The sequence below is a fragment of the Ceratotherium simum genome, chromosome 17, assembly GCF_057802395.1.
Source record: "Ceratotherium simum simum isolate JZ-2026a chromosome 17, ASM5780239v1, whole genome shotgun sequence".
NCBI lineage: Eukaryota > Metazoa > Chordata > Mammalia > Perissodactyla > Rhinocerotidae > Ceratotherium > Ceratotherium simum.
Window position 1 is genome coordinate 51,665,750 of NC_141916.1, and position 12,237 is coordinate 51,677,986.

Genomic DNA, 12,237 nt, shown 5'->3' on the forward strand with positions numbered 1-12,237 from the left:
TTTGTGTCCTTCTCTTTCTTGTTCTTCACCTATTTTTTGGTTATCTCTGCTCTTGAGGTCTCAATGTTCTCTCTGGTCATTACATCGTATTCTGAGAGACACTAGAATCCCAATTCTAGTTCTGACTAAAACATTAAAAGCATCCAATCTGCAAAATTAAACATCCCAAATGGGATTCCCACTGAAAAGATTTAAACACCTGCACTAAATCTATTTCACACATTGAAAAATAACAGCTGTACATATATTGTACATTCATTTCCACTGAACAACATCAAAATCTATTTCCAGTTTATTTATCTCTTAATCATAACATTAGTATAATGAATGATGACCTCAAATGTGTTTAAATATAATTTGCATCATTGCTGTGTTACAGAATAGATACTCTTCATCTCAAATGTTTCCAGGTTATTTTGGGGAGAGTTTGTGTCATTGCTACACTTTCCTTGACTTAAAGCCAAGAAACTCAGAAGATATTAAGCATATTCCATAGTACAAAGGACTACACATGTTTTTAAGCAAACTGGCCACAAAATTGTACATGAAAAAATTACATACAATAAAATTTAACAGAATTACAAGTAGGAGAAATAGAAGTACACACAGAAAAGATACATTGTAAATTGCTATTTCGTCCTTTTTGGGACTCATCAGTACAGTGTAGCTAATGCTATAAAACTTGAAAACATTTTGTTTCTAAAACTCAATAGTATATAAACAGTTCTGAAATTTGGTATTGAATGCTTAAAGAGTTCAAGTAATTAATTATTTGTGATTTAATCTGGGATAAAAGCAGAATTTTAAATCCAATAAAGGGTAAAATAAAGAATGGTATTTGTTCATAGGTATAATATCTATTTAGTGCACTGTAATTTAAAACATAAACACTGAGAATTAAAATGTAAAAAGCACTTTGTCAGTGTTTCTATGTTTTAAAATACAGAGTACAAAATAAATATTAGTTTTAGTACTTTCAAATTTTCCTATATATTTGTAACTGACAGTAATAGAATTTTGAATGTGCTAATAAATTTTGTAAAGGTCACAGGCCAATTGTTATTTTCTCCTTGGTTATTAGAATCGTTTTGCATGGTTCCAGCTAGCATGGTCATTTTTACGGTTCCATGTATGCAAAGAAAGGAAGATCTGTATAGGGAAAGAGGAGTTCACTGATTATACTCTGTGTTCAAAATATAAATGCCATTCAATACCTGTTTAATTTAGAATCGTGCTCTTCCAAATCCCTGTATTATACAGTCCATGAGAGTTTGCATCTTTACTGTCAACAAATATTATGAATGCATACTAGTAATATTTTTGGTAGATCAAGCAGTGGGGCAGCAACTGTATATAACAATTTACAATGCATCTTTTCTATTTGCTAAAAAGGGCTTGAAATATGTTGGCACTTATAGGTATGATTTGGCTTGCTACAAATCCATTTCCTGTCTGTGTAGGTCCTGGCACTACTGATCCCATTGTCATTCAGGTAGGCACATTCTCCAGTTCCTTTGATAACACACCTAAAACCAAAAACAAAAATATTAAAAATTCATAGGTCGGACATCTACGTTCATTCCTCCGCTATAATCGTCAGCAGCCCCACTCCAGGTTTTTTTAATGTGAATTAAGAGGAAAGTAAAAATTTATCATTAATATAGCTTCTTAGTAACATATAATATTTCTGTATTTAGTTCCTTTTATGTTCTGAAGATCCCTGCTTGAATATCATAAGTTTTCATTCATCTATACCAAACTCCGTTATGTTGTTGATTAGGTACTTAACTAGTGATTGCTGTTGTTGACAAACGAACTGCTGTCATCAGTAGCCTTCAGTGAAGATTATTTTCAGTATTCTCCTGAACTGTTTCATCAATATGTTAAAATAAAACTATTTACTTACTTGCAAAATCCTAAAAGGGCTTACTTAGCTTTGATTGATGGGAGTGATTGAGCCCCTACATTTTATCTGCTCCGATGTAATGACTACAATCAAAATACCCCCACTAAAATGTTCGCAATGCAAGGAACCGTTACTAAGTTCCTTCTTTCTGGAGATAAAATGATACGAGAGATTTCCATATGTTTGCTGGAGACCTTCCTTCTATGAATTGACGCAGCAGCTAGAAGAGTGGACTTAAGAATCTTGTGCATGTCAGTTCTTCAGTGGATGTCTAGGATTTTAGAGCCCCTGCCGTGCATCAGCTGTTCTCTCTACACTCTAAATAGGGATTTCAACAAAGTTTAAATCAGTGGATGAAAGTATAAGAACTATGTCAAATATCATCATGTTAAAGATTCCAACTGAAATCAGTAAGCAAAGTTTTTCTAAAGGTACAGCTAATAAATGGAAGAGTATAAAAAAGATTTATATTTCTTCCCTCATAGTGCAGTAGGCTTTCCATGAAATTAAATTTATTGTCTCAGAAACACAACTCACATACATAACCACACATAAACACAGTAGAAGGAAAAGAATTCTCAAAACGTACGAGACGTTATATTCACTGTTGTCTGTCCATTTCCAAACGTGACGTGATGATTCTCTGCTAAGGCCAATCCAGTGGTCAGAAGGGCCTTTGTATCTTTTCAGGAAATTCTGTTATAAAACACGGAAAATGAAAACATGTGTCTCTTTCTCTCATATCACTCTTGAATCTCTCTTCCCTACAGCCTTCTCTTTTTGGATGGCAGCATGGTATAATTGCGAAGCTTAAACTTTGGAGTTAGACTATCCCCCAATTCTCAGCTTAAGTCATTCAATGTCTCTGATCCTAAATTACTTTATTTAAAGTGACCACAATCCCCATTTGACTGGGAAAGTCCCAGATTATGCCTGTTGTTCCAGCATTATATTAATATTGTCACTATCATCCCCAAAATGTCCCAATTTAGATGATAAATTATATGACTACCATATTTCTTTGTACAATGGGAACAATTCATCTAATCTTGCAGGTTAACTACCAGGATTATATGAAAGAATGTATCTAAAATGTCTGACAGGGTTCCAGGAAGAGAATACATCCCCAACAAATGTTATGCACTAATCTGCATCCCATACCCCCAAGTCTGCCTGGAATGGGATCCTTCCTCATCTTTCAGCTTTAACCCTACACAGCCTCCCTTTCTCAGGGGGCTGAGTATTCAGTAAAGAACATAAACCAAAAACATTTCTTACCAGTTCCTCCAGGTTTTCAAACTGAGCAAGACAAGCTTCTAATGAGGCACAGAAAGTCTGGCTGAATGTCCAATTCCTTGTCTCTTCAGAAAAATAAAAACATTTACTTCCAAACCCAATCCATTGTTTTGGGCAGGCAGCGCACACAGGGAACTCTAGGACTGGTGTCGCCTCTCTCACTAAAAGTTGGACAACCACAATGAATTATAATAAATAAGTTTTCTCATCCTTTTAATCTATTTTTCTACTTACCATCCTGAAGTCAGTTTCCAAGTACGTACGTTAGATTGCTGCTTTCCTAACTCATCACTAAGAGTCTTATCCTAAGCACAATAGTCATCAGTCTTCAAACAGGCACCTGGGCACTTGACTTTCTGAGGGGTACATGGACACTAATGGTTTTAAGGAAGTTAATTTCTACAGCATTTAACTTCCATAGTACAGTAGGACTCTTTTCTAGTATCATAGATTCTTCCTTTCCCACAGCCTCTTTAATAGTAGCCCTTCTTCCTCTTGACAAAAGAAAGGCAAACTCCTTAGCTGTCCTAGATTTTACTATGGTACATTTCTTAGGGGGTACAAAACCTTCCAGTCAACAAAACATAACACAATTCAAATATTGATTTGGGTACCAAAAATACAATGTAGGACTTCCTATAGTTTTCTGTTTTATATGTATTTCTGTTAAATATGTATAAAAAATATTTTGGTCCTTGTTCTAAAACCAGCAAGATTACAGAATGTAGGCTATGGGAAGATTAGACATTTTTGTTTTATAACCTAACCTTTTCCTCTCTTAACATGTAAGAAAAACTGCATTGCTTCTTGGAAAGTCTTGTGAAAGGCAAAACAAAAACACATTTGGTAAGAAATACGGAACACTAAAGATGACTTTTAGTTCCCCTTATATTTAAAGGAAGCAATTTGTTTACAGCTATTCTCAATCCTTACCCCTAGGGTAAGTCACGGGGTTGAAAGTAGTGAAAGCAAATAGCTAAAAATGTACTATCACTGCTTCTTTTTATATAACTGAACTGTTTTCAGGTATTAAAGTTAATTTTATCAAATAATATCACGAAATATTTACTCCAATTATAATTCTCACCTTACGTTCTCATATAAAATATTTAATATGTTCTTTCTGTTATTAACAAAAAATAAAATTTGATGCTTACTGCTAGACCAATTAAGTTGTTTGTTTTTTTTTGAAGTGGGGGAGATTAGTAGATTAGACCATCTCTTTCATTATAATCATAGGAAAAATTTCATCATGATGTCTAGCTTTATTAATGGAGTTATCTCTGAGATTTATTCTGGTTTAATTATACCAAAAAACAACTAGTAGAGTTAAGTACACTATGTGTAGGCATTTACTGAAGAATTAGCATGCTTTTGTCATACTCCCCAACTAATAACTCATAATTTTAGCTATATGTGACAGACACCGCATTATGGAAAACTATTCAGAGCAAGATATAGATTAACACACATTTTATAATTTATTAATAAATATATACATTTACTTTTATTTTGATAATTATCAAAATTTGTAATATATGTCACTTTAAAATATTGAGTATTACTAAAAATCATAATTTTAACTTAATCCAGAAGAAATTATTTTAAGAGAGGTTTATGGTTATACGATTTTTTTATTAAATTTCAATATATATAAATATTTTATGGCAAAAAAATGTAAAAATATATTAAATAACAAAAGATAAATGACTTTTAAGGATACAAAGATATTACATATTATACGGTGATAAAATTCTCAAGTAGAAATACAATATATAAACAAGCATTTGAAGAAGACAAAGCAAAATTTTCCAAGATTAAGAAAGTTTTTGTGCATGTATTTTTTTTAAATGGATAATGGTGGGTATCAAATCACAACAGAATTCAGATTGCAAGAGATACATTTAAAAGAACAATATAACAGATTAATTTTAAAATGCCAACATTTACAATGAGTTGGAAATTACATCATTTGCAACTATTTAAATCTCTGATGAAAAATGTTATATGAAAACACAAAAATTTGCCAGGGCACGTTTAGTTTTCAAAATGTTTAGGTCACATTTAGGAGTTATAGAAACAAACAGCTTTTGAAAATCACTAATATAATCAGAATATACATAATAGTTATATACTAATATGATGTCATTTCTTCCTGAACAGACCTTAGTGTGCCAAGCAATGCTAAGAACCTGTTGTCTCTATAGACAAAGGAATTTTTTTAAGTATATGATTCTCCTATATTTTTGTATATTCTCAATCTGTGTAAGTAGAAGATAAAAACTCAGATCTCACCTGAGTATTTCTTTAACAAAATGGCAGTTCTGATTAGGATATGTCAGGAAGTAGTAGCTCCATAGATGGAACTCCTACACCCACAGTCTTTCTCCTACCAAGGATGGCGATTACATTTTGCAATGGCTCAGGAGAAAATCCTTAGAGTTTTCTTTGACTTTTCTCTTTCTAAAACTTTATATCCAATCTGCTATGAAACACTCTTGACTCGACTTTCAAAATATCCAGAGTCTGACCACTCTGCCCCGCCTCCACCATTCTCATCAGGTCGAAGCTGTCATCATCTCTCACCTAGATTTCTACAGAATTGCCGTAATAGTCTCTTTCATTCTACCCTTGTCTTCTAAAAATCTATTCTCAACATAGCAGTCAAAATGATTATTCTACAACGAAAGTCAGATCATGACATTCTCTCCTGCAACTTCCCTCTTCCTGATCTTCGCTACTGTATTCAAAGTAAAAGCTGAAGTCTTTAAATGATTGACAAGGCTATTACCTCCCTGCCCCCATCCTATTACACTTCCTTATTCTCACTTTGCTTTAGCTGCATCAGCCTCCTTGTTGTTCCTCAAAAATACCAGGGAGATTTCTCCTTAGGAATCTACTCGACTTGCTCCTCCTTGGCTCTGCTTGTTCTCTGTCCCTGGAAAGCTTTCCCCAGGTAGCCACATGGCTCCTTCATCTCCTTCAAAAGCTTGCCGAAAGGTGATCTTCTCAAGGAGGCTTACTTTGGCCACTATATGTATACTGAAACCTGCCCCACCCCTACTTTCATTTACTATAGTATCTGGGTCTTCCTGGTAGAATATAAGTTCCTAGGAGCAGGGATTTTTGTGTGTTTTGTTCGCTAATATACCTCAAGCACTTCACACAGTACCTGGAACTGGTAATGGAGCTCAATAAATATTTATTGACAACATAAATGTGTGGAGAACATTATAACGTTTGGAGAACAAGTAACTTACCTGCCAAAGCAACAGACAGCAAAATCACACTTGCAAGTAGGACTATAATAAGGGTGAAGCAACAATAAATCTTGGCAAGGGTTACAGGAAATATTATTTTTAGACATTTTCTTTGAAGAGTTTTACCTATAAAATACAAATGTCATAATTTCAATCTTATGAAGGCCTTAGAAAACAAAACTTAACTTTATCACAGAATCAACCTCTAAGGTCAGCTGTACCTCAACTCCCTTACCTCCAACCACTTTCACAAAAGGTCCTGGTCCAGAAATAATAGGTATGGCCCAAAGAGGGCCAGAGATAAGAGAAACTGAACTTTTGCACCTAGAGAATCTTCTAGTTACTGAAAGAAAAGTTAATGAAAGAGTAAGAAACAAAAGGAGTAGAAATCAGGATGAAAAAGAAAACATACAAACAATCCAGATTTACCTCCATAAATAAGAGATCTGATTAGAAGTACTAAGAGAAGTATGAGAAAATGAATCATGTAATTCATCATATTAACAGAATAAGAGAAGAGAAAGTATATGATCATCTCAATAAATACAGAAAAAGCATGTAAAAATTTAATATTCATGCATGATAACAAATCCCCAAAATTAGGAATTGAATGATTCTTCTTAACCCGATCAAAAAAGTCATCTACAGAAAAAGTACAGCTAGCATTATGCTTAATGGTGCAAGAGTGAATGCTTCAGGAACAAAGGTGAAAGATCAGGAATAAGGCAAGGATGTCTGGTCTCACCACTCCAATTTCACATTTTACTGGAGGTTCTATCAGGGGCAATAAGGCAAGAAAAAGAAACAAAAAGCATTTGGATTGGAAAGAAACAAATGTGCTTATAGAAGTGACGTTAACGCGTACCCCCCCACCCCCAGACATCAATTTAAACAACTATCTGCACACAAAAATACCTTCACAAGAGCCAAGGACTCCAGGCCCTCCCCACACACCTCATCTCAGGGCTGCCTACTCCAGTGGCCCTAGGCAGATCCACCAGCCCCAGGCAGCTTCCACAGCAGGGCTTCCTGTGGGCTCTTGGGAACCCAGGCCTCTGTCTCACCCCTGCACCTGCCAACTTCAACAGTCCCAGCTGGCTCCTGTGACACCAGGTTTCTGGTAGACTCTGGGAATCCAGGCTCCAATATCCATCCCCCAAGACTGGGAAGCCCACAACGAAGAGGAACACTACCCTCACGGAAAAAGGAAAGCCAAATGAGCGCCTGACTTGATTACAGACCCCAGAGCTGGCTTGCTCGAGCACCAGGCTGACTCTTGTAGTCCTAGGTGGCTCCTTGTGGGCTCCCACTAACCCAGAGACCCCCTCCTCACCCCAGTGTCTGCCAGTTCCAGTGACCCATGTGAATCCTGTACCATCAGTCTCCTGGCAGGCTCCTGGGAACCTAGGCTTCCTTTCATCCAGGTGCCTGCTGGTTCCAGCAACCCCAGGCAGCTCCTGTTGCTCCCGTGTAGACTCCCATGAATCAAGAAATCAGCTTATCCCAGTGCCTGCCTAATCCAGAGGCCCCAGATATTATCCATGACTCTAGGCAGCTTCCGTGGCAGGGCTACCTCAGGCTCCCGAGAACCCAGGCCCTCATTGCACCAGGCAACTGACAGCTCTAGTGGCTCCAGGCAGCTCCAGCAGACCCAGGGGCCCTGTGAATCCAGGCTTCTAGGGCCTGCTGGCTCCCACAGCCCCAGGCAGTTCCCATGGCACCAGGCTCCAGGAAGGCTCCCATGAAATCAGACCCTAGCTCACCCTGGAACCTGCTGGCTCTAGCGGTCCCAGGCCGGCCCCATGGCTCCAGGCAGCTTCCTCAGGCCCAGGCTCTTGGAGGGCATCTGTGAACTTAGGCTCCTGGCCCACCTGGGTGCCTGCTAGCTCCAGCAGCTTCAGGTGGCTCAGTGGCCACAGAGGGCCCACAGGGAGCCCTCATGGCTCCAGGTAGCTTCCGTAGCTTCAGGGTCCTAACGGGCTCCCATGAACCCAGGCCCCTGATCCACTTGATCACCTGCAGGCTCCCATGGACCCAGGTAGCTCCAGTGGCCCCAGGCTTCTGGTCTGTGGCAACAGACTCCTGGTGGGCTCCCATGAACCCACATTCCCAGTTCACTCCAGCACTTCACAGCTCCTGTGTCACCAGGCAGCTCCCAGTGGGCTCCATCAAATAGGTGGCCTTAAAAGGCTCCTGGCACATCCCAGCACTAGTTGGCCCCCGTGGCCCTGGGTGACTCCTGTGAACTCAAGCTCCCAATGAACACCCATGAACCTAGGCTCCAGGGGGTACCTATGACCCAAGGTCCCTGTGGAGCCCAGCACCAGATTAAACACTGCTGCCCCAGGCTTTTGACTATTCTCAGCATCAGTCTGCCCAAGGACTCCAACAGCAAGCCCACCCATGAATAGTACTACACTGCCCACCCAAAATCTCTGGACAGGCTGACTAGTGAAGGGCTTTGCCTTCCAAAGCCCTTCTGTAAGGACTGCATAGGTTCCTCCCTCCTCAAATGCAGAAAGCAACACAAGACCACAAGGATTATAAATAATCAAGGAAACATGACACCACCTCCAAAGGAAACTAATAAAATTCCAATGATGGACCTTAAGGAAATGGAGATCTATGAACTGTCTGACAAAGAATTCAGAATAATCCTTTTAAAGAAATTCAGTCAACTACAAGAAAACACAGATAGACAACTAAATGAAATTAGGAAAACAATGTGTGAACAAAATAAGAAGTTCAACAAAGAAATAGAAACCACTAAAATAAATCAAGCAGAAATCTTAGAGTTGAAGATTACAATGATTAAACTGAAGAATTCAATGCAATCAAGTAGACTCGAGCAAGCAGAAGAAAGAACTAGTGAAGTAGAAGACAGATCTTTTGAAATCATACAGTCAGAGGAGCAAAATGAAAAAGATTCGTGAAGAAAGCCTATATGAATTATAGGACACCATTAAAAGAAATAATCTATCCATTACTGGACTCCCAGAAGGAGAAGAGAGGGAGAAAGGAAGTAGAAAGCTTATTTAAAGAAATAATGGCTGAGAACTTCCCAAATCTGGGGAAAGACTTACATATCTAAGTTCATAAAGCTAACAGATCACCCAAAAATTTCAACCCCAAATGATCTTCTCCAAGACACACAATAATAAAACTGTCTAAAATCAAAGACAGAGAAATTTAAAAGCAGCAAGAGAAAACAAATTTCTCACATATAAGGGATCCCCCACAAGGCTATCAGTGTATTTTTCAGCAGAAACCTCCAGACTAGGAGAGACTGGAATGATATATTCAAAGTGGGAGAGGGAGGAACTACTCTGTATCTTGATTGTGATAGTGGTTACATGATTGTATGTGTTTGTCAAAACTCACAGAAATGTACATCAAAAGAATGAATTTTACTGAGTGTAAATTATACTTAAAAAAAGTTCCTACTGACTTTTTTTTAACCACTACATTTCACTCATTTCATGTATATCTCCCTGCATAACAGGGAGCCTCAGTTTAAATTCTAGGCAGAGAAGAAGAACCGTAGGATTGGATTGTCTTAAACAGTATACAATGACAATTGGATTTTGGCTCCACATAAAAATCTCAACTTTCATTCTTTCTTTCTGCATTAAAGCAAAAGTGTCTTAAAAACTCCATATATCATGACTTTCATAACTTTTTCATTGTTAGAAGGGTAAGATGTGAATCTCCCCTGAAATCTCCCCAATAAATCCCCTATTTGCCTGTTTTACTAATCTTCTAAAAGCCTCCTTTTCTCTTCTCCTTTATTTCTCTAAAGCTAGCTCCTGCTACTAACATCCTCCCTTGTATCATGCTCCATTTCTCACTCTGGCTTACTTATTTTTCTTCTACCTTTCTTATAGTGTGTCCTCTTCCAGTCTCCCTCCAAATTCATAAGACTCTTATACTATACTCTGAACACAATAACCTACAAATTTCTAGTTGAAAAATGGTATTAGGAATTATCTCTTAGAAGAACAAAGATATTAACCATATTACTAGTCTAATTTTAATTTTTAGTTTCATAATCCAAAATATTTACAAAATATATTTTGTAATATTTAATATTTTGTAAATATTTTAATTTATAAAACCGTTGGCATTTCAAAACAGGTTTCATAATTGCAATGTGTAACATTCTGATTGGGCAGTGTTAACAAGTGTAACTTTCAGATTGGTTGAATAGTTTCAGCTTTGTAAGCACTTGGCTTAGCTGGTAAACATTAACATTTAAAAACTTTTCTTTTCATTAAATATAAACACTGTTTTTCAGAGATCCAATATCCAGTTCTGCAAATTAAAAATAAAATTCAGAGAGAGAGAAGAAGAAAAGAAGAAAAAGAATGAAATACATGCTTTTTAAAAAGCAGAAAATAAGAGGTTCAGTAAAAGATATCCTTTCTGCTGGACTAAGTACAAACATGCATCCAGTATGTTCTTCTTCTTTCTTATCAAATTTGTTATAACTAAAAATGCTAAGGGATTTGCTGGTGGTTTGGTTCAGCCTCCCACTCCCACCATGACCCATCACATCTGTTTTTAAATTACAAAGGATCTATACACCAAAAGTCCCAGTTTTTTCAGGCAACTTTTGTTAGTATATGTATTACAAAATTGTTGGAGTCTGGGTTTGTCACCACTCTGGGATATAAATGAGCTGTTATTTAAAATCATAATGTGACTTGCCACAGTGCAAGTTGCCAGGGACCTGTGAAAAATATTAGAACTAACAATACAAACACAAAGAACATTTTCCCCTTATCCTCTTGTAATCTAATTCACTGTTCATTTCTCCTGCCCCAGAAATGCTTAAGTAACACACACAGTAATATAATAACTAACGTAACAATTATACACCTATCCTCCCACCCACCTCTATTCCCTCAAAACATATCTCCCTCTGTGGAGATTGACTGTGAAGTGCTAACACTCCTGAAATGCAGTTTCCAACATGCTTCAGTTGAAGAAATGCTACCCTCCTCCCTTTCAGTTTTTTTAAATTTCACCAGTTTTACCTTACCAGATCCTCCTTTCTCCATGTCATCTCTGAAAATAAGGTCTGCCTGTAGTATTTTCAGTGAAGCCTCCGCCATTCTGCTGCTTAGCAGAATGACAAATCCTCTGTACTATTTGAAACAAACATACCAGAAGCAGGAACTAGAAAGCGAAAGCAATGGTGAATTGGCATTCTTGTCGAATCTTCTTTGTAAAAGTCAGCCGCTCCATGATTAAATGAATGCTTTCCTAAAATGAGATTCACTCGGTATAAGTGGATTGTAGAAATATGTCAGACCATTAATATTTCCTAAGCCTCAACCATGTACAAAGGACAAGTCTCTGACCCTGAGAGAAAGCACACTCCAGAAAAATATAGAGAATATCATGTAAAGTTAAGTGGGCTATAAATAAAATAAGTGAAGCTGATAAATGTTTTAGAATTTTAAAATGCAAAGTGTTTTTAACTTAGAAAGATCAACTCCGCAGACTTCTGTCCCCTGTCAAAATAGAATAACAGGGACCAGATTTATTCTTCTGCCTTAATCAACTAAAAAAGAAAAAAAAGATAAAATATATGAAAAAATCCTTTTCAAGACACTGGCCATCACACAATGAAGGGCAGTGATCTTCTGGAAAAAAAATATTGGTGATCTTTACAATTGCTTCAGCTTACTGCTCAGAGAGTTTTGTAGGCGTAGATTAAGAAGTAGAAATCCGAGCAAATGCCAATAGATTCAGTGAGATGAGTAAGCAAAC

At 37.2% G+C, this 12,237-nt stretch overlaps 1 protein-coding gene across 1 annotated transcript; it reads right to left on the reverse strand.

Annotated features, from left to right (window-relative positions):
* Positions 1-274: 274 nt before the first annotated feature.
* LOC101406231 (C-type lectin domain family 2 member H-like) lies at positions 275-11,797 on the reverse strand. Its single transcript, XM_014794028.2, has 5 exons — positions 11,504-11,797; positions 6,463-6,588; positions 3,185-3,363; positions 2,496-2,602; positions 275-1,526 (listed from the first exon to the last, which is right to left on the reverse strand). The coding sequence occupies exons 1-5, from the start codon at positions 11,574-11,576 to the stop codon at positions 1,385-1,387; spliced, it is 627 nt and encodes a 208-aa protein (XP_014649514.1). The 5' UTR covers positions 11,577-11,797; the 3' UTR covers positions 275-1,384.
* Between the last annotated feature and the right edge of the window lie 440 nt (positions 11,798-12,237).

Bases quoted from the DNA above. Each gene is read 5' to 3' on its own strand.
- LOC101406231 (XM_014794028.2), bottom strand. From the start codon at position 11,576: ATGGCGGAGGCTTCACTGAAAATACTACAGGCAGACCTTATTTTCAGA. The intron at 3,364-6,462 runs GTAAGTTACTTG...TCCAACTTTTAG, and splicing joins GCTGTCTGTTGCTTTGGCAG to TGAGAGAGGCGACACCAGTC. The intron at 2,603-3,184 runs GTAAGAAATGTT...GTTTTATAACAG, and splicing joins TTGAAAACCTGGAGGAACTG to AATTTCCTGAAAAGATACAA.